The 23,707-nt window shown below is 38.6% G+C and overlaps 1 protein-coding gene across 3 annotated transcripts in view; it reads right to left on the reverse strand.

The window, feature by feature from the left end:
- Nucleotides 1-23,707, reverse strand: part of TNS3 (tensin 3) — a 282,436-nt gene that overhangs the window by 102,407 nt on the left and 156,322 nt on the right. For all 3 annotated transcript variants that reach the window (XM_075212670.1, XM_075212668.1, XM_075212671.1), the window contains exons 14-17: nt 21,828-21,903; nt 15,987-16,116; nt 15,504-15,569; nt 14,365-14,469 (exon numbers count right to left, since the gene is read on the reverse strand). In XM_075212670.1, coding sequence (XP_075068771.1) covers nt 14,365-14,469; nt 15,504-15,569; nt 15,987-16,116; nt 21,828-21,903 — 377 coding nt within the window. The remainder of the gene's footprint in view (nt 1-14,364; nt 14,470-15,503; nt 15,570-15,986; nt 16,117-21,827; nt 21,904-23,707) is intronic.

The raw sequence follows: 23,707 nt of genomic DNA on the forward strand, positions 1-23,707 counted from the left end.
GTATTCAGGAAGTTATATACGAGAATATTAGTGATAATATAGAGGCATTGTGGGTGGAAATATCCAGCGGAGGAAAAAGTTCAGAGAAGTTTCTGATAGGAATATGCTATAAACCGCCAGATATTAGTACGATTGAGGAAGCCCAACTTCTACAGCAAATTGAAAAGGCTACACAACTAGGTCAAATTTTAATTATGGGGGATTTTAATTATCCGGACATTGATTGGAGTACTGAGACCTGCAGTACAGCTAGGGGAAATAGGTTTCTGAGCACGCTAAAAGACCATTACATGTCCCAATTAGTTGAGGAACCAACTAGGAACCGGACTATACTGGACCTAGTAATAACAAACAATGTAGACGTAATATCAAATATTCAAGTAAAGGAGCACTTGGGAAACAGTGATCATAATATGGTCTCATTTGAAATTAGTTTCCAGAAACAACGGTATAAGAGATCAACTAGGACTTTAAATTTTAAAAAGGCAAATTTTAATATGCTAAAGGAGTCTATAAAGAGCATAGACTGGGACAAAGCCTTTGAAGGAAAAAATACGGAAGAAATGTGGGCTGTCTTTAAAATGTTGTTGGAAACATACACGTATAAGTTCATTCCTATGGGAAATAAATGTAAAAGAATTAAGTCTAAACCAATGTGGCTAAATAAAAAGGTAAGGGAAGAAATGCAAAGGAAGAAGCGTGCATTTAAATTGTTTAAGTCTGAAGGGTCAGAGGAGTCCTTCCATAGGTACAAGGAATGTAATAAAACATGCAAAAAGGAAATTAGATTGGCGAAATTAGAAAATGAAAGGCACGTTGCAAAAGAAAGTAAGACAAACCCCAAAAAGTTTTTTAAGTATATAAATGGCAAAAGGATTAAAAAAGATAATATAGGACCCCTAAGAAGTGAGATGGGTGAATTGATAAATGATACTAAGGAAAAAGCAGAGATATTAAACACGTTCTTTTCTTCAGTATTTACCAGAGAGGAACAAATGGCAGGAGTAATACATAAAAATGGAAATGAAACCATGCCATTAATTAATACTTGGTTGTCAGAGAAAGAAGTCCAAAGGCGACTGAAGAATATTAAGATAAATAAAGCTCCAGGTCCAGATGGCATACACCCAAGGGTCCTTATGGAGTTACACTCGGAAATAGCTAGACCACTATTCTTAATTTTCAGAGATTCAATCTCATCAGGCTCAGTACCAAGGGATTGGCGAATAGCAGATGTGGTGCCGTTGTTTAAAAAGGTTACGAGATCACAACCAGAGAATTATAGACCTGTAAGCCTGACATCAATAGTTGGGAAACTACTGGAAGGTATTTTAAGGGACAGTATTCAGGATTACTTGGTACGCAATAAAATTATTTGTGGGAATCAACATGGATTTGTGAGGGATAGGTCATGTCAAACTAATCGAATTAGTTTCTACGAGAAAGTTAGTGGGAACTTAGACCAGGGCAGGACAGTAGATGTGGTCTACTTAGATTTTGCAAAGGCCTTTGATACAGTGCCACACAAGAGGTTGGTTTACAAAATAAGGAAACTGGGTCTAGAAATCAAAATTTGTACTTGGATCGAAAACTGGTTAGAGAATAGGGAACAGAGAGTTGTGATAAATGGAACATTTTCTAATTGGTCAAAAGTCTTAAGTGGAGTACCTCAAGGTTCCGTGCTGGGACCACTCCTTTTTAATATATTTATTAATGACCTTGGTGATGGTTTAGAGAGTAAAGTTTCTATTTTTGCAGATGACACTAAACTCTGTAAGGTAATAAAATCAGAGCAAGATGTAGCTTCTCTACAGAGGGACTTAAATAAACTGGAGGATTGGGCGGCTAAATGGAATATGAGGTTTAACACAGATAAATGTAAGGTTATGCATTCAGGGATCAAAAACAAGAACGCAATCTATAAATTAAATGGAATTAATTTGGGAGAATCTATAATGGAAAAGGATTTGGGAGTGCTCATAGACAGTAGACTTAGCAATAGTGCTCAATGTCAAGCAGCAGCTGCAAGGGCAAACAAAGTATTGGCATGCATAAAAAGGGGCATAGATGCAAGGGAAGACAGTGTAATTTTGCCACTGTATAAATCGTTGGTAAGACCTCATCTTGAATATGCAGTACAGTTCTGGGCACAACTCTATAAAAAAGATAATTTGGAACTAGAAAGGGTTCAGAGAAGGGCGACAAAATTGATAAAGGGTATGGAGTCATTAGGTTATGAGGAAAGGTTAGCCAGTTTAGGCATGTTTACTTTAGAAAAGAGGCGTCTAAGGGGAGATATGATTACTATGTACAAATACATTAGGGGTCAATACAGAGAGCTTTCATGGGAACTTTTTACCCCAAGGACCATACACAGGACACGTGGTCATCCCCTAAGGTTAGAGGAGAGGAAATTTCACAACCAGCAAAGGAAGGGGTTCTTTACAGTAAGGGCAGTCAAGATATGGAATTCATTGCCAGGGAAGGTTGTGATGGCGGATTCAATAGATATGTTTAAAAAAGGGTTAGACAAATTTTTAGCGGAAAGGTGTATCCAGGGATACGACCGTTAATTTAAAATAAAGGATAGTAGTGGATATAGGGTAAAAATTGGATTGCAATATTGAGTCTGGGGGGATTTTCAAAATTGAAACAGATGGGCGGTTGCCTACTCTGGATTAATTTCAAATATAAGTGCAGGATCGCAGGAGATCCAAAATAGGTTGAACTTGATGGACTGGTGTCTTTTTTCAACCTCATCAACTATGTTACTATGCTACTATGTGCAACCCTCCGAGACCAGCCTCAGGCAGGCGGGGAAGATCATAGCGTAAGGAATCTGTAGATCCCACAATCTTCACTTAATCGGGATAAATTGAGCCCTATTTTTTTTTGTACATACAAAGTGAACTCAGGATATACTGCTATTTGTAGGCCATTGTATTCCACAGGGTTCATTTGCCTGGCCAAACGCAGAACAGCATCACTATCACGGTAGTGCATGAGTTTGGCTATGAAAGTGCGGGAAAGAGCTCCAAGCGGAGGTGTCTGGTCCAGAATGCGGTAGGCCCGCTCGACTGCAAATTGAGCTAGGATTGAATCTGTGCCAAATAATTAAACCAGCCATTTCTCCAGGAAGGACTCTGGCGCAGCTCCCTCCGCCTTATCAGGCAGCCCAATCAGCCGCATGTTATTGTGGTGTAGACGCCCTTCGTTATCTGAGTTTTTGCTTGAACAGGGAAATCCTGTGACTCCAGACCCTCAAACTGGCCCCTCACTGGCCCAGAGGTGTCCTCCAATGTAGATATGCAAGTTTCTACCTCACTTACTCTCTCCCCGATTTTCTGCATGTCATGCCAGAGAAGGGAGAGGTCGGCCTGCACCTCCCCAAATTTTTCAGTCACACGTTTTTCAGAAATCCTGATGGCCTGTAAGACCTGTTGTAGCGTGACCTCTGTGTCAGCCGGAGAGGAGTGTGGGGCTGAGGATTGCAGCAAATCTGAATGCGGTGCGTTTCCTGAGCTACCAGTGGTAGTAGAGGAGCGAGCAACATTCCAGCCTTCCCACCGTAGCGGACTGGCCATGCTTGCCCATGAAATCAGAGATGAAGTAGTAAAGTACCCTGCAGTGATGTCGAAGAATAGTTAACTTAGTCATGTATGTCCTAGAAACAAGCCTGAGGTACTTCAAAAGTCTGTGTTGCAGAATGTAATATTTGGCTTTGAGTTGGCCTATAACTAAATAACTTACAAAGTCACAGCAGGGTGGATTCACCTTCCAGCATATATATCACAAGGTAAAGTGCAGGCTCCCAGCCATGCATACAAGATAATGAACTTTAATAATGCGCCGCATTAGGACATTTGTATCAGTAGAGCATATTAAGCAGCTACCAATAGCCCAGAAAACACCACATGCCCTCAAGTCAGGAGAGGTTTTGCAGTTTTTAAGGCAGATGGGTGTTTTCAAACAGAAGTACCTGTGTTTCAGCAGACATCCGATGCTAAAGAGCGATAGCAGAGCTTTTCCAGTCACCCAGAGACTTGGCACGCAGTCACTCACAGTCCTGAACAATATAGCTTCTGTGGGACGGACCGAAGGGGAAAGAGAGAACCGCCAGCTGTAGACAGCACTCCACAGCAGTTTACTGAGAAGAGTCAGCGCCAGTCAGAGTCAGCGCACCGGACCCAGTCGGGGGGATGGGGGCACTATCACAGGAGTGAGCTTGTAAGCATTTACTAGTGCGGGAGGGATCTGTGTCCGCTCGCCGACCCGACAGGCACACCAGCCGAGACCATCCGCCCCAGCACCACCCAATCCAGGCAGAGGGCACCAGTTATTTGTTTTCTCGCTGTCCTGGACTCACTCGATGGTCACCACCTCACAGGCACGGCCTGGACACGGAGAATATTTCTCTCCCTCAGGAGCGAATAGCTATTTTGCGCACGTGTACTGTGTCAGTAGGGATTCAGGGGTTTGGCTCTGGGTCGAAAAATGAGTCTTGGCCACCAATCAGGAGATTAGCAGGATATATGGGCTGGAGAGCATGCAATTTACTCTTGCTACTCCATGCTTGTCCAGGCCAGTCCCCACCTTTGTCCATTTAATTTTATAAATGTTTAACTCTATTCATTCACCACTATCCATCCAATGACCTCTGCCTGTTACTGTAACTTCACTGTTTATGATGCATGCCCTGTAACATTCAAAATGTATGGTGTGCATGGTCTCTAAAGATTTGTAGTATGGGTGCAGCCAGCCTTCGTCTATCAGCATTATGATTTATTTATATAGCAGTAAGGTTAAGAAAGCTCTGCTCTTGAATTCCGATGAAGGCTCTCTCTGTCCATCAAGAAGTGCATAGACTAGTCTTCGAAGTTTTCGGTATGGGAACATTTCACCTTCGTCCATCAGCATCCTAATTTACTTATATAAAACATATTACATAGTGCTTTACAATTGGGTATCTACTTGTCTAAATATCTACCGATGCCTCTGTCCATCTGATTGTTATTGCCTCTTCCCTTTCCATGATGCATGCTGTGAGTGTAGCGTTTCACAATTTTTACCTCTTTCACTTACTTTGTTGTTTAATTTATCTAATGGGATTGCTTCAGTTGGTGGCATGGCAGAAAACATTTCTTTTGGTAGCCGTTGCAATGTTCTACATGCAATCGTTGAATGTCGAAAAAATCCTCACACACAAAAAAACTTTTTTTTTTTTATATAGAAGTCACTGAATGACCTTTTCAAAATGAACAAATATTAAGGGTGATCACACCAAATATTGATTTTAGATTTCTCCTCTGTTCATTCACTTTATTTTTTATCAATGAACAAAATGCAAACAATTAACACTTACATATTTTTGAAAGCATCCTTACTTTGCAACATTTTTTACATACCTGCCTGACACTTTTGTACATATTACAGAGATATAACCGGCCCTCCCTGCCTGAAATAGCATAACCCTGGAATGCTATAATATATATATATATATATATATATATATATATATATATATATATATATATATATATATATATATATATATATATATATATATATATATATACATACATACACACACACACACGTTAACCCGTGCATGATACTCATGCATTCTAGTCAAATCAAGCTACTTAAGGTGTTAAAAAGGTTCTTGTCATGCATTTGAGCCATAGCCCAGGCCTCAACCACCAACCACTCCCCACTGTCACCCCCGGCAACCACCAACCACTCCCAACTGTCACTTCTCCTTCAAGAAATATATATATATTTTTTTAAAATCTTTATAAACACTTTTAACAATTAACAAATTAAATTAACAAATTAAAAACATCTTAGTATACCAAATTTCAGCCCTTTCTAAAAAAAAAATTCCACACACTAAGAATTTAGTAGGTCAGTGTATAACTCCGCCCAGCAGGTGGCGCTGCACCTTGGTTTTATTTTTTCCACACACACACAGACAGACTAACACACGCCACTAAGCATTTATATTATAGATATATATATATATATATATATATCCATCCAATTTTATTAATTCCAAAACTCCAGCTAGAGTTAAAGGTTCCTGCTTGCTCTCCTAAGGTTCTACAACATATTTATATATTAGTAACTACTTGCACATGTGCCCGGCTGCTAGATCACGCCAAGAAACGGTGCTGTTTGCAGTAAGCGCACCAACAGTTGTCCTGGCAACGGTTGGGACGGAACGGGAAATGACGTCCATGACGACTGGGATGCATCTGAGGAGGGGGAAAGAGTTGGCTTATGACATCGCCAATCTAATTTACTTTTCACATGCAGCGGTGACATATGCACTAGAACAGCAGCAAGGCCGGAAGAAGTCGCCATCCGTGTCAGATCCGCAGGGATAAGTTTGAAGGTAGAAGGAGCTGCTGCCAGCAATGCTGGGCATGTGCAGCAGCTCCATTTCTGACATTTAAAAATAAATCTATTCTGCTTGTTTTAGATTTCTGTATGTATATTAAAATAAAGTCCCCTTCACCCTACAGTTAATTATCAGAATTGCTATCCCAGAAGAGTTAATGATTGGCACTGTGGTGCCGGAAAGGCCAATGACTAAATGCTAACGAATAACCAGATTAATACTCAGTGTAATTTTAAACGTGAAATGTGTGATCGGGATCTGAGCCACTGGACGTGGGGGAGTTTCTGGGCAACTGGAACTCCCCATTGTGCATCTGACCTCAGCAAAAGTAGCTATATATAATAGCAAAGAGGCAAAGATACCCTAAAAACATAATTAGTAATATTTTCACTAGCTGTGTAGTATATTATTAATATAGTCAAGCTATTTATGTGAAAATATTTGGTTATAACTATTGGCCGATGTTTAACCAACGATGACCATCCTTACTCTTTCGGTTATCACAAACATGTGATCCTCATAGTACTTCAACATTCACAAATAAAATAATAATTTTACTTCTAAATCTATACTTCAGCGAACACACTTTACACAATGTGTAACTTCTGATATAATTTCGATACATTTCCTTTTTGTGTTATTGAGTAATAACTTAAAACACAGTAGAACTACATTTGACACAACAGAATGTTTCAAGTATAACAAGCACCAGTTTACCCCATGAAGTCTTTTATCTATTCTTCAACAGGTAAGTTGTTCATTTAAATCTGCAGATCTAACAAAATGTAGTTCCGTTGGGCAGGCCAGTTAGCGTGCTTACAAGGTAAGTATTTAGATCAGTATAGCATATTGTAATGTTTGCTTTTGAAGGATCAATTAGGAGCAATTTTGGACAAATACCTACACTTCGTAAGAGAAATATCTGTAGACTTTCCATGTAATTCTACTGCCAAATATCTTCTGCTACTAACGGTTGGTAGACTTGCAATAGTTACTGTATAGGTCAGTCTATTCTCTATGACAACATATCTTAGTGATGTTTACGATTTTCCTCTCCCCGTCATTATTTGTATCCGTTATATGCAAGCTTACTTCAACATAAGTGTATTTAAGGACTTGTCTTCAAAACAAATCCAACTATATTATACCCTTTATTTTAAATGGCTATGGCCTCTACAGCCTTCTTTTTTATATTTAAAAAAACAATTAATGTTATGCTATGTTATGTTGTCACACACATTAGTGGGATATCACAATAGTGCATACTGAAACATGTAGTTAAAGGAGGATCACTATGCAAAATTATTTCTACACAAATGTTACAATGAAAAGTTAATGAGACAATAGTAGTTAAGTAAAAAGTAATTGCTGTATATCTGCAGCAATAAAAATAATAATACAGTCTCAGAGCAGTCATATAGGATTCCTCTTTCCGTTATTTTTCCAAGAGAAGGAAGGAAAAGGCGTCTATAGTAATGATTTGCTTTATTAGCAGAATAATGACTTCCTCCCTCCAGAAGGTGGAATGCATTGTAAATTGGGAAGTAGACAACTCAACATTCCCCGGCATATGTCAGTTGATCCATCAAGTAGATAATAACGTTAATACATTTTGAATACCTTTTCTTAACTCTAGTCATGCACATATTTTCTGATGTATCCCAAGGACAACTGCACATGAACACACACATTATAGATATATATGCACACACACATTCCCCAAGATTATTTTATAAAGGGCATGAAACTTAAACTCTCATATGCCTACATTTTACAGTAGGAGTGCATTATTCTTTAAAATACATAAATAGTAGTTTTTGACAAAGTAATCAAACATATTAAATAAGTTGTGCTATACTCATTTTGAACGGTTTTACTTTTATTTATTAAAGGATAAAAAGAAAAGCTATTGCACAGATAATTGTTGCAGGACTGAGACAAGCTGTGGTGGGGCCAGGTGCAGTTTTGATACTGTTAATGTAATGGCCTGGCTGATGTAACATTGATGAGGATGACAGCAAAAAAGTAAAAACGTTGTAGACATTGTTACTATATGTTATTCCTTTCCATTTTTGTGAGTTCAGGTGGATCCAGCCACAGCATGTATTCGGCCTTATATCCACTGGCGTTAGCTTTGTCGCAAGCACAAATGCCAGTGAAACTACCTTTAAAATGCAAACATGCTAGACATGCAGTTATTAATAGTGATTTTATTTCTGTTTGCAAGATAATTAGATGCTTCCCCAATGTGTCCACTTGTGATACACATATTTAATGGGAGGAAGCAGTGCTCGAAAAACCACAATGCCACTGCAATGCTTCGAACAAAAGAATTATAGCAAATGGATATGGGGTAATTGGAAACAATTATTTACATTTTCAGACCAGTTTTTTTGCATTGTACAAGTGTTAAATAACAAAATTGATGCCAATGGGTATGAGGGATAATAAACACCTACTGACCCTACTGTAAAATATCAAGAAGCAGAAAAAAAAAACTTTGGAGTTCTGTGACCTTAAAGAAAAGCAAGTGGCCAGTAGCTCTGTGCTTTTATATGTTCACAAAACTCCTCAGTGAAATTTGATATCTGTACATTAAGATGTTCTCTTTTATGAACATCTTTTAGTCATACTTGCCAACTCTCCCAGAATGTCCGGGAGACTTCGTCATTTCGCGTGAGTCTCACAGACTCCCGGGAGAGTGAGGCAATCTCCCGGATCTGCCCACTTTACTGCCCACTAGGTCCAAAACGCCGCGATTCACCGGGAACCGCGGCTTTTGGCCCCGCCCCCACTGTAAAATGAAGCGGTTTGCGTCATTACATCATGGGGCGTGGCTAAACGAGATTGTTAGGATTAGCAGCCTTTCTAGCCACAGCAGCAAATATGGGCATCACTGTTGCCAATACTGAGGGGTTTGACACTATATAAATGCTTTCTACATACAACAGGCTTAAAAAAAAAAAAAATCCATCTTCCAACTAAAAAAAATTATATTTCTCATAACTCCTGAACATTTGATAGCTATTAACGGTCAATCTTCATCTGAAAACGAATTTGTTTTCTCACAAACTCGCTTTCCTTATATATACACCTTTTTGTATTTCCAAGCTGTCCATCAAACTCCATCACAAACCTTCCAAAAATGTGTGATGACTGAGCAGAGCACTGTATATACAATTTTGAGACAGATCTTTTACGTGTTCAGCTCAACCTCTGCTTTGGCAGTCCTTAGCTACTGAGGCTGGATTGGAATCTTGGTATTCAACATTTTAATCTCCTGTTCTCATGTTTATACATGCAATTAAGATAGAGTCAACCATCCATCACATTCTGATCATTCTTACATGAAACACATAAACAAACATGTGATAAGTTATAGAGGTAGCGCAGAGGTAAAAAGAAACCATTCTGAAAAATGAACAAGTTAGACATAACACACAGGGAGAGAGACAAAGTGTATATTATTTATGACTGTTAACAAATTTATTTTTATATAGATCTCATTGGGTTTCCCATAAAGATATCAATAAATAATTGTTCAAAAAATTAGATACTGAACCAGAAATCCATTTTCCCCATAATTTGTGTCATATGCTTCCTTACTGTTTAAAATAAAAAAGATAGGCATACAAGTTGAAATTTAAACAGAAGCACTTTTGCTCACATTTAAACCTGAAATAATATCTTCATTATTCTTACTGATAATTCATTGAATCAATCCTCCATGACAGCACCACCCTCATCTTATCCCCACCTTCCTGTTAGTAACAGAATGGTTAAAATATTCCACCCTACCCATTACCTCAGTGAATCATACATACTCCCTTTTGCCCTCTCTGATCGGCCAATGACTACCACCTCCCCTCCCCTCCCTCTGGTAACCACGTTTCAATCCAGCATTCAAGACTTCTCCCATGCTGCCTCAAAACAATCTCCTTCGTTCTAGCAAACGATCCCCTAGCCTGCAAAGCTACAAAGAGTGCCTTAAAACCAACATATTCATTAAAGCCTACCATTCCACCATTTACACAAGTCGCTGCCCTCTTTATCTCACCCCATGTGCTTTTTCCGGAACATGAAGAATAGCTCACCCTCATTCATCCTTCCCTCTTCAGGTCACTCGTTTCAACTCCACTCATCTGATTTCTAGATCCCCTTAACACAGACTCGCTTCTTAGTGTCATCCCATTAGTTTGAGCCTTCCCCTCTAAATTGAAAGCTCTTAGGAGCTGAACCCTCTTTTCTCCTCCTTTCATTACCTATACTCTAGCCTATTTTATTGCTGGTAGGTGTGCGTGAATGATGGCAATATTTTCACCTCCTCCCCGGGCACTCTGCCATTGGTCACCACATGTCCCTTGTTTTTGCCTCAATCAGTGGCTCCTATACTGTAAGTTGCTCTCCTGAGCACAAGTTCAGCTTGCATTTATTCATTCCCCCATCTCTGCTCCTTTATTATTCTAGTTATAATGTGCTGCTATACTCTTTTACAGCTATGTGTAGCTGTCTGTGAATTGTACCTCAATGAGTTTGTTGTTGTGTGCTGTAATGCTATGTACTGTTTTGTTGCATGGTTTCTGTACGGAGCTGCAAACCTTTTGTGACATCCTTAGATAAAGGATGATGATGATAATAATAATAAAAAAAAAACCAACATAATAAAGACTCAATCAAAAGATACTACTTCATGCTGAACTTTAATAAAAGGGAGTGTTAGAAGGGTGCCAAATGGATGTTTGAGGAAATTCAATAACCAGTAAGAAAAATAGATATTATTCACATCACCACCAGGAGAGCTTACAATTAAATTTTTATCAGGGATAGCCAACTGCTTGCAGGACTTTGCATCCAAAGGCTGCTTCCTGATGGCCAACAAATAGCAGTCATGTAGATCTGCTTAATTAAAGACATAGGTTTCTCTGCACATGAAATGTAAACTCTACTGGAATCTGATTTAAAACCATCAGGTGTTTTGTTGATGGTTATATGCCTCTCACAAATGGCATGCTTTTCCCACTAGGGTATTGCCGCTTTTGATGCTTAGAGTCCCTTTTCTCTTTCCTGGAATGAACAGTTTTTGTCCTCCCATATATTGCATGTCATTTAGAGCTCATCTGTTAACATCGGGATGATGAAACACTTTCTTCTGTTTTGGTTTAGGCAAAAAGGATGTGCGTCATATATTAAAATTTCATACTAGCGTGAGCAAAAAAGATGGCTCCTGTATTAATACTACCTTCTGGTGTGCTGAAGTGATCTCCATAAGAAATTATATTTTGATATTCAATATTAAAAATACAATAATTTGAAATATGCTTCTTCTAAAGGCTCATAACTAAGAAAAGTCAATCTAGACCAGGCCTGTCCAACCTGCGGCCCTTCAGATGTTTTGAAACTACAAGTCCCAGCATGCCCTTCCAGCTATCAACAGGTTGTCTACTGGCAAAGCATGCTGGGGCTTGTAGTTTCACAACACCTGGAGGGCCGCAGGTTGGACAGGCCTGATCTAGACAGTGCCCAATTTTGTTTATAAGGTATCACTCTGTTTCTCAAAGTAGGTACTAACCTACACACAGCTTTAATTGATCTTTAATTAAAGAATTATCTACCAATTTAAGGTTGTAGAACATTTTTAAAGCTGTTGGTTGAAACGTTAAAAGTACTGTGTTTAGTCTCACTGACAGAAGGTATGTTTCTATGTCTGAGTTACTATAATTTTGGGTTTGGTGCAGGGACAGGCTGGGCTGGGGGGCTTCTGCCCCCCAGGCTGATCCTTAAGTGGGCTACCTTGATCTGGGTCACCTGCATTTTTCTTTCCTTTAAAAGCCTAATCTCGCCCCCCTCCCCCCTCCCTCCAGGCTAAAATTTGCCAGCCCTCCCCTGATTTGGTGCTAAATGAGGAAAGATTATTTACTTCTACAATGAACTCAGGAAGAAGACTCTTTCTTATTGGTTTTCCCTTATGGCAAATATTAATTTCTGGGAGACCCCACCTAAGAACTATATCTTGAAATATGTTTTGATTCAGGGCCCATTTTAATTCAGATTTTATTTGCTGGGAAAATCTGCTACTTGGTTTAGTAGGAACTATGAGCTAGGAAATATCTCAGAATGAAAAATGTTGCTTTCCTCCAATGTAAAATCTTACCTGTAAAGTCTAGCATTAGAGGACATGAAATACATCTGTTCCATTAGGCTACCACCGGTTTTGTTCTGGACTAGAGAATTTTGCACTGATAACTTTCAAAATCAGCTAGAAGCTACCTGTGGTTTGAAGAATACCTCTTCTAAGAGGGTCCTCACTGTCCCATGAATACAAATTACTTCCTGTTGTGCTCCCTGTCCTGTCAAACTTGCAAGGAATACCCCTTTTGAAGGTTCCTTAAGGATCTTCACATCTACCTGTCAAGGGCAGCTGTGTCAAGTGAGCAGTTTTATTTTGTACTATGAGGAAAGATCATTTGCTGAAGGGGTCTCATGTGCAACTGAGCCTATTTTACTGCTGGTAAGTGTACGTTCATGAACTCAGATATTGATATGGTCTTCTTATGCATGCATCTTCTCCATCATAGACTGAATCTTGTAATTGGGAGCATGCATTTTTATGTTAGTAGCACAGCATTTAGCAAAATGCCTAAAAACTATTTCCTGTGAAGGGGTCATTGTTTCAATTAATGAACCAGCCAAATTCTAACACAGCTAACACATCTCCTTTATCTTTTGTTAGAACACCTTTTGCTTTTGCAATTATTAGAAAGTCGTGACTTGTAAGGTCACTCTCTTTCTGATGACTGCGGACACCTCTGCCATCACCAGTGTGAATTTTCTTGGAGCAATGGTCAAAAAGGCAGGGGAACATACTGAAAATGCCATAATTCCTGCTCCCCCTAGAGCCACCCATCTTCAAAATTATATTTGATATTGTGAGTAGAATAATATGCACCCACCATAAATTAATCCTTTTCTATTATCTCCACTGTACAGGCTATGGTTTTCCATCTTGCATTTTTTAAACTGAAAAATATGTCTAGGAACTTATTTATGGCCTGTAAAGAGCCCTTCAGCTAGCTATACACATTAAGTGGACATATTGGATGAGCTCAAACCATTTGAGCAAACGGATCTCTTCAGGTGCCACTGGGTCTGTTTAGTTCAGTTGCAAGATAACATTGCACACATGCCTATAGTGGTCATCTTGTGACCACATTTTTCAACATGTCCAATTTTGATAAAATCAGGCTTCGGGCTTGTTTTGGCCAGTTACCTGCTATTGCAGCATATGTGGCCAGCTTTGAAGAAAGCATCGCAGGACTAACAACCCCAAAACATACAAGTGTGTCAACAGATATCAAGAAACAATCTAAAAATAAAAGATAATAAATAAAGAGGATCAGGCTGTTTAAAAAGAGGGCCAACATATAGATTCACCATTCTGTGTTTTGTACAAAGACGTTTGTACCTTGTTTGTGAAATGTTATTTACAAAAGTAGCGTGATAAGACACATATTCCCTAGCACATTTAAATTATTATTATCCTTTATCTATATAGTTTTATGCAATTCCACAGCAATGTACAGTTCCAGAGCTTTATTCAGGCATATCCCATCCCTTTATCATTGTTAGCTTGCAAACAATGGGGTCAATCTAGTGAGATCCAGGTAGCCTACTAGTAGTTCTTTGGATCACTTTTATCGACATGCAGTCTAATGGTTGGAAGATAACGCAAGAATACATAGGTAAAACATACAGAAAGTTGATCATTTAAAAAGAAGAGGAACAAATTCAGATCAGATCTATACAATTGAATATGAAACTTGTACAATTCTGAAAACTGCATCAAGAAATCAAATCACAGCCCACACTATTTTTGTGTTCATCAAAACTGAAAAACATTCAGAATTCCTTTTCTAAATTTTAATAAAAAGTTAATTAATCATACATGTAATCTATTATATACTGACCTTCTCCATTCACGCTTGTATTTTCATATGAATCCCAGCGTACCAAAGGATCACTTGTATTGTAATCAACTGTTACTCCCGGATTGTTCTGAAGGTTTCCTGAGCCTTTAAGAAATTAACCTTTGGTTTAGTAATAACAGCTTATTTTATTATCTGAATAATCATTAAAAACAAAGAAAAAAGCCAAAAACAAATTACTGCTATGGACATTAAGATACTTACATACACATATACAATTTAAAACTTTCTCTTGCTTTTCTTCATGTTATTATCTTATTCAGAAGTTTGAAACTATTTTAGTGCAATTATCATTATTTGTTTAGCCCCACCATATTTTACACAGCGCTTTCCAGAGAACACTGAAATGCCCATATTGAATTGACATTTTTCCTATTCAAACCAAATCCTGTCCGATCAGATTTAATCAGGCAGAATGAAATCCTATTTTGTATAGGATCTATGCAATTCTATCAACTAATTTTATGACCCCCATATGCGACCCAGATCTGATCATTCAGCAATTAGAAAGCATTATATTCAATAAGTGTTGGAACTTTATATTTTATTGCTTGCTTTAGAAAGGCAAAGGTAGACAGGCAGGTGGTGGACTTAATTAATACCTTAAGTGGCTAACTGATATTTACTGAGGCAACTGCTAACTTCACTGTAAGCAAGTGCGTGTCTCAATAGTTAACCTACAGTCACAAAATAATATTTTTTCATGCTTACATGTGCTTTCCATTAACTTCAAGGTGCTCGGGATGTTTAATTTATTGAGAAAAGTCATAAGGCACCTTGGTTGGGCAATACAATTTGAATAAATTATAACTAAGATACGCTTATCAGAACGAAGCAAAAAATAAGTAAACAGTAATAAATATTTTCAGTAGAATTACATCATCTAAAATATTTTGTTTGTTCAAACTGTAAAATGATAAATATTCTATTCGTACTGTATGTATTCAATCCTAGTTCTGCTAATAACAAAAATACTTCTACATATTACCTAAAACATGTTGGATATTGTTACACTAGTTATATTGGTTTTACTTGGTAAGATGATTGGATTTTAAGGCCTTGAAACAAAGTCTTTTGGCCTAAAACAAACACACCACACGAAATTAATAAATAATACCCACCTAAGATTTTTTCTGGAGTTCCAGAAAACACTAGTTCAATTTTGCAATAGTCTGGAAACCTGTCATCTATAAAAATGAACATATATGTTATTGTGCATAAACAAAGTAATAAAATAATCTAAGCAGAGCACATGCATTTATTTTCGGAATTATGATCCATAAGGGTATTTGGTCAGTTCTGAAAACAAATTGTTTCCGCCTTATAATACTGTTCACTATAACTACTGGACATAAAATATTGCATGCTAAAATCCTAAACCATTTGTAGAATAAAATACAACAAACAGATAAAATAGTGCAGCAAGTTTATGAAACCGGCTACATACATTTCCACAGTTTTGTATGGCTGTCCACATTCAAAACTACGAATGCAGACTTATCTAGATAGAACTTGGGTATATAGTAGCACTGCTAAATTTTGTCAGATTATTTAGCATAGGCATAAGTATAAAATACAGTATTAAATGCTGGTAAAGATCTCACCTTTGTTTGCATGGTCTAACTCATCTTTTCCAAAAATCATTCGGTGGCCATGAACAGCCCCTGTATGGAACTGCAGCCTGAAAATGACATCACGGGTTACAGCATGGTATTTCTTGTGGTAACCTTTGATCTGTCGATAAAATTATACAAATAAAACATAGGTAAACTCACATTTTTCATAAGCTTAAATACATTCATATTTTCATTATTTATTTTGCAGTGCTCATTTCTGTAACCAAGAAATAAAAGCTACATAAGGAAAACTGAAAGAAACATTCCTGAAAAAACTTTATGAGTACAACTAATTTTATTTTAGTTTTCTGTAAAGTAAAAATTTAATAAAATATTCAATTCATTTAACAGTTAATATTATTGCACTAGTGCAAAATTGGCGGGTGCTCTGGTTCCCTCCCACACTCCAAAAACATACTGGCAGGCTAACTTGCTGCTGACAAAATTAACACTAGTGTTCGAGTGAGTGTGTCTGTGTGTGTTAGGGAATTAGACTGTAAACTCCAATGGAACAGGGACTGATGTGAATGACATTTCACATGTCATCCTAAGCGAGCTTACATCCCTTAGGATGTAAGCTCGCTTGAGCAGGGCCCTCTTCCCTCCTGTCTCCTTACCCGTTCTTCTGCTCCGTGTCTATTGCATCTGCCTGCCTGGAGTTTCTGGTATTGGTACTTTTGTTTATTGTTCTGTTATACCCTGTATAGTCTACTGTGGAAACCTTGTGGCGCCTAACAAATAAATGATAATAATAATAATAATTTTCTGTACAGTGTTGCGGAATTGGTGGCGCCATCAGAGCCGTAACTAGGGTGGTGCGGGCGCAAGCTCGAGAGGCCCGCTACCTTCCCCTCTGTGTTACATAGTAAAAAAAAAAAAAAAAATGTGTGGCCCCTCCCCCAACTCGCGGCACCCCCCCGCGAGTCGGGGGAGGGGGGGGTGCCGCGAGTCAGGGGAGGGGGGGGGGGTGCCGCGAGAGGGGGGAGGGGCTAGTGTGGTGGCTGGTCCATGAAAGGACTATGAAAAAAAACGCCGGCTCCCTGTCACTGCAGCATCACTGATCATCATCATCATCATCATTTATTTATATAGCGCCACTAATTCCACAGTGCTGTACAGAGAACTCATTCACATCAGTCCCTACCCCATTGGAGCTTACATTCTAAATTCCCTACTATAGACACACAGTCACACACAGACAGACAGAGAGGGAGACAGACAGAGCCAAGGGTCAATTTTTGATTGCAATCAATTAACCTACCAGTATGTCTTTGGAGTGTGGGGGGAAACCGGAGCACCCGGTGGAAACCCACGCAAACACAGGGAGAACATACAAACTCCACACAGATAAGGCCATTGTCGGGAATCGAACTCATGACCCCAGTGCTGTGAGGCAGAAGTGCTAACCACTAGGCCACTGTGCTGCCCATTGATGTCACCATGCTGTCAGTGCAGAAGAGCCAACACTGCGGGGAGCTGAGAACAGACCTTAAGTAAGTGAGGGGGAGGGGGATCTGTCAGCTCCATTAGTTGTTCTCTCCCTAAGCACTGGTCTGTTATATCACATGCTGTGTGTTAGCAGCTCTCTGCTTCCAGGACTGCCCCTCCCAGCATCCCCAGCTCCTCCTGACAGCCCTACGTTCCACCAACACTCTCACCTCTGCTCCTGATAACTATGACTCCAGTGCCCCTCCCAACTCTCGGTACAGTACAGAGCCCCCATCATTGACCTTTCCTTGCCCTGCATATCAGTTCCCTCTGTTTCTATCCAGATATGTTTCCCTTCCTTCTGATCCCTGACACCTGTCACTTCTGACTCTTGGACCCCCGAAATACAGCTGTAACCTCTGCACCCTCTCCATCACAGGAATGCTCTCTGTATAGTATGGCGGTCACAGGAATGCTCTCTGTATGGTATGGCGGTCACAGGAATGCTCTCTGTATGGTATGGCGGTCACAGGAATGCTCTCTTTATGGCGGTCACAGGAATGCTCTCTGTATAGTATGGAGGTCACAGGAATGCTCTCTGTATAGTATGGAGGTCACAGGAATGCTCTATGTATAGTATGGAGGTCACAGGAATGCTCTCCGTATAGTATGGTGGTCACAGGAATGCTCTCCGTATAGTATGGAGGTCACAGGAATGCTCTCCGTATAGTATGGTGGTCACAGGAATGCTCTCCGTATAGTATGGAGGTCACAGGAATGCTCTCTGTATTGTATGGCGGACACTAGGAGGCTCTTTATAGTGTGTGTGTGTGTGTGTGTGTATATATATATATTATATATATATATATATTATAAATGCTTAGTGGCGTGTGTTACTCTGTCTGTGTGTGTGTGGAAAAAATAAAACCGAGCTGCAGCGCCACCTGCTGGGCGGAGTTATACACTGACCTACTAAATTCTTAGTGTGTGTGGGGAAAAAAATTCAGAAAGGGCTGAAATTTGGTATACTAAGATGTTTTTAATTTGTTAATTTAATTTGTTAATTGTTAAAAGTGTTTATAAAGATTTAAAAAAAAAATATATATATATATATATATATATATATATTTCTTGAAGGAGAAGTGACAGTTGGGAGTGGTTGGTGGTTGCCGGGGGTGACAGTGGGGAGTGGTTGGTGGTTGAGGCCTGGGCTATGGCCCAAATGCATGACAAGAACCTTTTTAACACCTTAAGTAGCTTGATTTGACTAGAATGCATGGGTTAACTTGTATGTATGTATGTATGTATGTATGTATGTATGTATGTATGTGTGTGTGTGTATATATTAGAGATGCTCACTGACCCCCCCGTGTTTTGGTTTTGGTTCTGCCAAACTGCCCTTGCGTGTTTTGGTTTTGGTTTTGTTTTGCAATTTTGTTTAAAATCAATGTTTTGGGGGCATAAAATAACCGAATTTAGTGATCCACCTGTTTCTTGGATAAGTAATGTAATTGTAAAGCTATATAATTATGAAAAAAACAGTTTAATTCCTGGGAGGCCGTCATTAATTCTACACACAAACCAGATTGTCTTCCTCTCCATCTATGCATATTGGCAATGCAGCCATCATCTTTGGGTGTATATTACACCCTACACTTATAGTTAAATATCTAAAGAAATGGACAAAGGCAGTTTGGTTTCTGTCTCTCTAGGCCCCCCTCCACTTGTAGAAAATAGTAAAATATTCAGCCGTTATAGACTGTACAATATTAATTGAAATGGACAAAGGCAGTTTCATGCACGGGTTAACATTATATATATATATATATATATATATATATATATATATATATATATATATATATATATAATAATTTCGTGTGATGGTGATAAGGGGGCACAATGTGATAAAGATGGCTCCATGGCACGGTGTGATAAAGGAGAAACTGTGATGGATGGCACAGTGGGATGAAGTAGCAGTGTGATACAGATGGTACCGTTACAATTATGTTTTAATTTGTTTCAGTGAGTTTTATTTAAAAAAACAATTAATTTTTTATACAGCTAGCATGTGACAGCTGCATTTAAAGTACTTTGATTATATGGAGGCTTATTACATAAAGATCCTTACAAATCCAGACCATGAAGAATGGGGAGGGAGGGGTTTCAGTGCGGTTTAGAACTTGTAAAGCGCTAGCCACGCCCCCACGGTAGGTTGACCACGCCCACTCGACTATTGACACTCCCACTTAGATGAGGGGCGCCGGTGCCCTGTCTCGCCCAGGGCACTAAAATGTCTAGTTACGGCACTGGACGCCATATAAATAAATGGTGATGATGATATTTTTCTGAAACTGGTATGACTAAAAGGCACTGCCTAACAGAACATGGCAGAATGCATACATCTTTGTGTAATACCATAACGAACCTTTTTATCTCAAGATCATGAGAAATATATAGTTACATTTTGTAACAACTATAAATATTGATCAGTTATAATTGAAAACTACTTAATCTATCTAGTCTGGGAAACAAAGCAAAGTGATCATTCTAACACTTAACATTTTACGCAATATCAGAGCAAAATAATATTGTTTACATTAAGCTAGTCTTTACGGATGATTAGAGCAATCCTTTTTTTTCTCCTGTTTACCATTCCTGAAGCTGACATCTTCATATTTAGATAAAACATAAATATCTTTTAGTGATAAAACAGATTCAAGATATTTGATTATTGGCTCCTGACAGCAGAAGATAAATGTTTGTTGGAATGTATTTGATGTTTCACAAAACACTTAGTCCAATGTTGCATACTGATGCATCCTGGTTCTGTTGTGCTCAAACATCAGCCATACAGTTTAAGAATTTATTCAATGTGTGTTTGGATTAAATGTGCTTCTTTTTATTCTAAAAAGTCTGATGAAATAATGTACAGGAATTAACCTCATATTGTATGTATACTGAAATAAATTCTATCAATATTATGTGTGTGTTTAAGAAACATCATTATACCCTACTAAAAAACAAACAAACCACACATTCTGCAAAACTGAACATTTTGGAGACAACACATACCACAAACTTGTGATAAAACATATGTATATACACTGAAATGTTAAGATATGCAGGAAATGTGTGTGGAGTTTTAACTTTCAAAGAGCATGAACAATTGAGTAAGGAAATGCATGTGCCTGAAGGTGTAGCCTGGCCCTGCCACTTTGGGATGATGGGGAATGTAAACTGTAAGGTTCTAAGGAATGTTGTTTGGGGCAACTAACCGACTAGTGCAATATAATGAGTGGTTTCAGGTAACTACAAAGGACAGTAGTTTTGACAATGTCAACAAAGTGACATTACTTATAGGAGAGAAACTACATAACAGGTTGAGTGATGCCATCTAATAAAAATATCTAGGAGAAAATGATTACAAAAAAGAAACAATTGATTTAGCTAGGTAAATGTTTGAGTTATTAACCTGAATATATCATTTAGAATCAAGGTATTAGAGCAACACCTGCCAAATCCATACAGTGTTTGAAGCGCAGGCAAAGACATAACAAAAAAAAAAAAAAAAAGGCATACTAGCCATGTAAGATGGGGGCAAACCACATTTCTTGTCCATATGTTTTCATTAAATGACCTATAAATCTAAAATAATTACCGTATTTAAAAGAGCTTTTAATCTCATTCGCAAATAATTATGTCTACAGACATTGACACTACACCTATTTGATTTTAGATTTATATTTGTTATGCAGCTATCCTTCATTTTAGACAAAAAGAGGCCATCTGCAGTGTCCTTCAATATAGTTACCACACAATACAAAAATGCCCCCCAAAATGTTAACGTTATAACAAAGATATTTAGTTTTGAGAAAGGTCATAAAATCTTTACCACTGAGCATATGAATGTTTTAAGTAGGCCTTTTACAGAAGCCAACTTTTATTTTAGGTTTAACAGTCCTTTAAATAGATGTTGTCGACTTGTGTTATGACATCAATGGAATCTTTAATAAAATATGGAGCAAGGTATAATGACGACTTAATAGAACTTATTTGTTTAGAAAGGTGCCCCACTAAATTGGCAACAAATTACACAAAAACATTGTGAAACATCATGGACAAGGACGAATTAAAGGTTAATTTGATATGAGTGGGTGTGGATCATGATCAGTTAAGTATTTCAGGAATAAATACAGATCAAGGAAATTTGGTGAAAGAGACAGAAAAGTCAGTATTTTTCACTTAGTGCCAGAATTTGAATAAATAAGACAAGTTTATGCACATGACAATTAAAAGTGGATAGCTCTGACTAAGGAGGCTGAAAGAGTTCTCAACAATGTATTATTTAAAAGGTATTCTTCAACAGTTAATTGGTGACTTGTTCTTATATACACTCACCATAATGTCACCTTTGACAAGTTGGGCTGGCTCAATTGCGATGCAAACTCTGTTTTGGTTTTCTGGTTCAACATTGCTAAACAGAGAGCAAAATAAACTAAGAACACATATTACATAAATATTGTAAAGAGCAACAAGAAGCAATTAAAAGCAGCAATATAATCAAGACCACTCACACTGCAGTCTTGCTGCTTTGGAAATATTACTACTAATGTTTGGTTAAAGCTAGGGCAGCAACTGGGGGGGGGGGGGGGGTGACAAACGTAATTCTAACCTGAAAGGGTCACCTTTCTGCATAGGCATCTTACTTGACCAGCACAAGCACTTTCAGTAGGTATCAGAACACTTCAAATGACCAGTTCTGCTCTCCAAGGGTCTACAGACACTGCCCGTGTCCCTTTCAGATAATTATAATAGTGTATTAATGCAGTTTGGTAGACTTGACTCATCCCAAAATGAAAACATGTAGTGTCATATATACATATCAGCACAGGCCAGTCGCCAACTGTTAGTGCTTATGATTGAGGCTGGCAGTCAGCGTGGTATTATATTGCTTCAATATAATATATCATCTCTCAATACAGAGCCGTAACTAGGGTGGTGCGGGCGGTGCCGTCGCCCAGGGCGCAAGCCCAAAGGGGCGCAGCAGCCGCCTGCTACCTAGCTCTATATGACAATATTACTCCCAAACAGCCTCCCGCCTCTCACCTGCGTTCCAAATGCCGAACTTCCTGTCAGTGGAACGCACATGCGTTCCACTGCAGAAGTCACAGGCACATCACTGTATTGCGTATAGCCCTGACACACAGCAGGTGAGAGGCGGGAGGCTGTTTGGGAGTAATAATGTCATTAAGGCAACGCTAGTCGGTAGGCTGTGTCTGAATGAATGAGATTCCCATCTACCCCGGCATGGCATTTCAGAAGATTAACCCCGTGTGTCATCAGTGTAGACAGTGGCTGCTGGATAAGTGCTCGTTATATATGGGTGATCTGAAAACTGGCATCACAAGGCTCCTCTGTAGACGTGTCTTATGGAAATATAAGTATTAAGTCAGGGTGAGATCCAAGCAGTGATTTATAAAAAGTGATATCACTACCTCTGAGTGTGTTTATTAGTAAGAGCCCTTTGTGGCCATAAGTAAGGCTCCCCGCAGAGAAAACAATAGTGTGCCTCCACAATCCTCCTTTTGCTATAGTAGCATATATTCATTTCCAGCAGGTATTGCTGCTACGGTGATATTTTCTTGATAAATCATTAATTAAATCGTTAATTTATTTCAATCCTACCAATGTATGTATGTATGTATGTATGTATGTATGTATGTATGTATGTATGTATATATATATATATATATATATATATATATATATATATATATATATATATATATATATATGCAAAGATGTGTAACAGAATTCTTTCAGTAAAGTGCCAGCCACACCCACACATCAGGTTAGCCACACCCACTTGTCAAATGCCACTACCACATAGATGGGGGGGCGCCGGTGTCTCACCCAGGGCACTAAAATGTCTAGTTACGGCACTGTCCCAATATAACAAAACAGGTAAACGGCTATTTTGTTCAACATGATGTTATGCAAGCTATAGGAAGAAGTAGGAGAGCTTACTTTCCAAAACACGCCATCTAGCTAGCAGGGAAATACCTATCACATCCTATTTTCAGAAAGGACATGCTACAGTCAAACTTTTTGAGCAAAGGTAGCATGACAAGGAGAAACACATTCATATACCAACTGTGCTCGCACCATAGTCTCAAATTTGCTATCAATTAGTCCATGCTCCCTAAACAGTCCTGGTTTTTGATGGATAAAAAGGGGCAAGACAACTGATAGTGGGCGTGGCTATGGTTTAAAGGGAG

The sequence above is a fragment of the Mixophyes fleayi genome, chromosome 5 (assembly GCF_038048845.1).
Source record: "Mixophyes fleayi isolate aMixFle1 chromosome 5, aMixFle1.hap1, whole genome shotgun sequence".
Classification (NCBI taxonomy): domain Eukaryota; kingdom Metazoa; phylum Chordata; class Amphibia; order Anura; family Limnodynastidae; genus Mixophyes; species Mixophyes fleayi.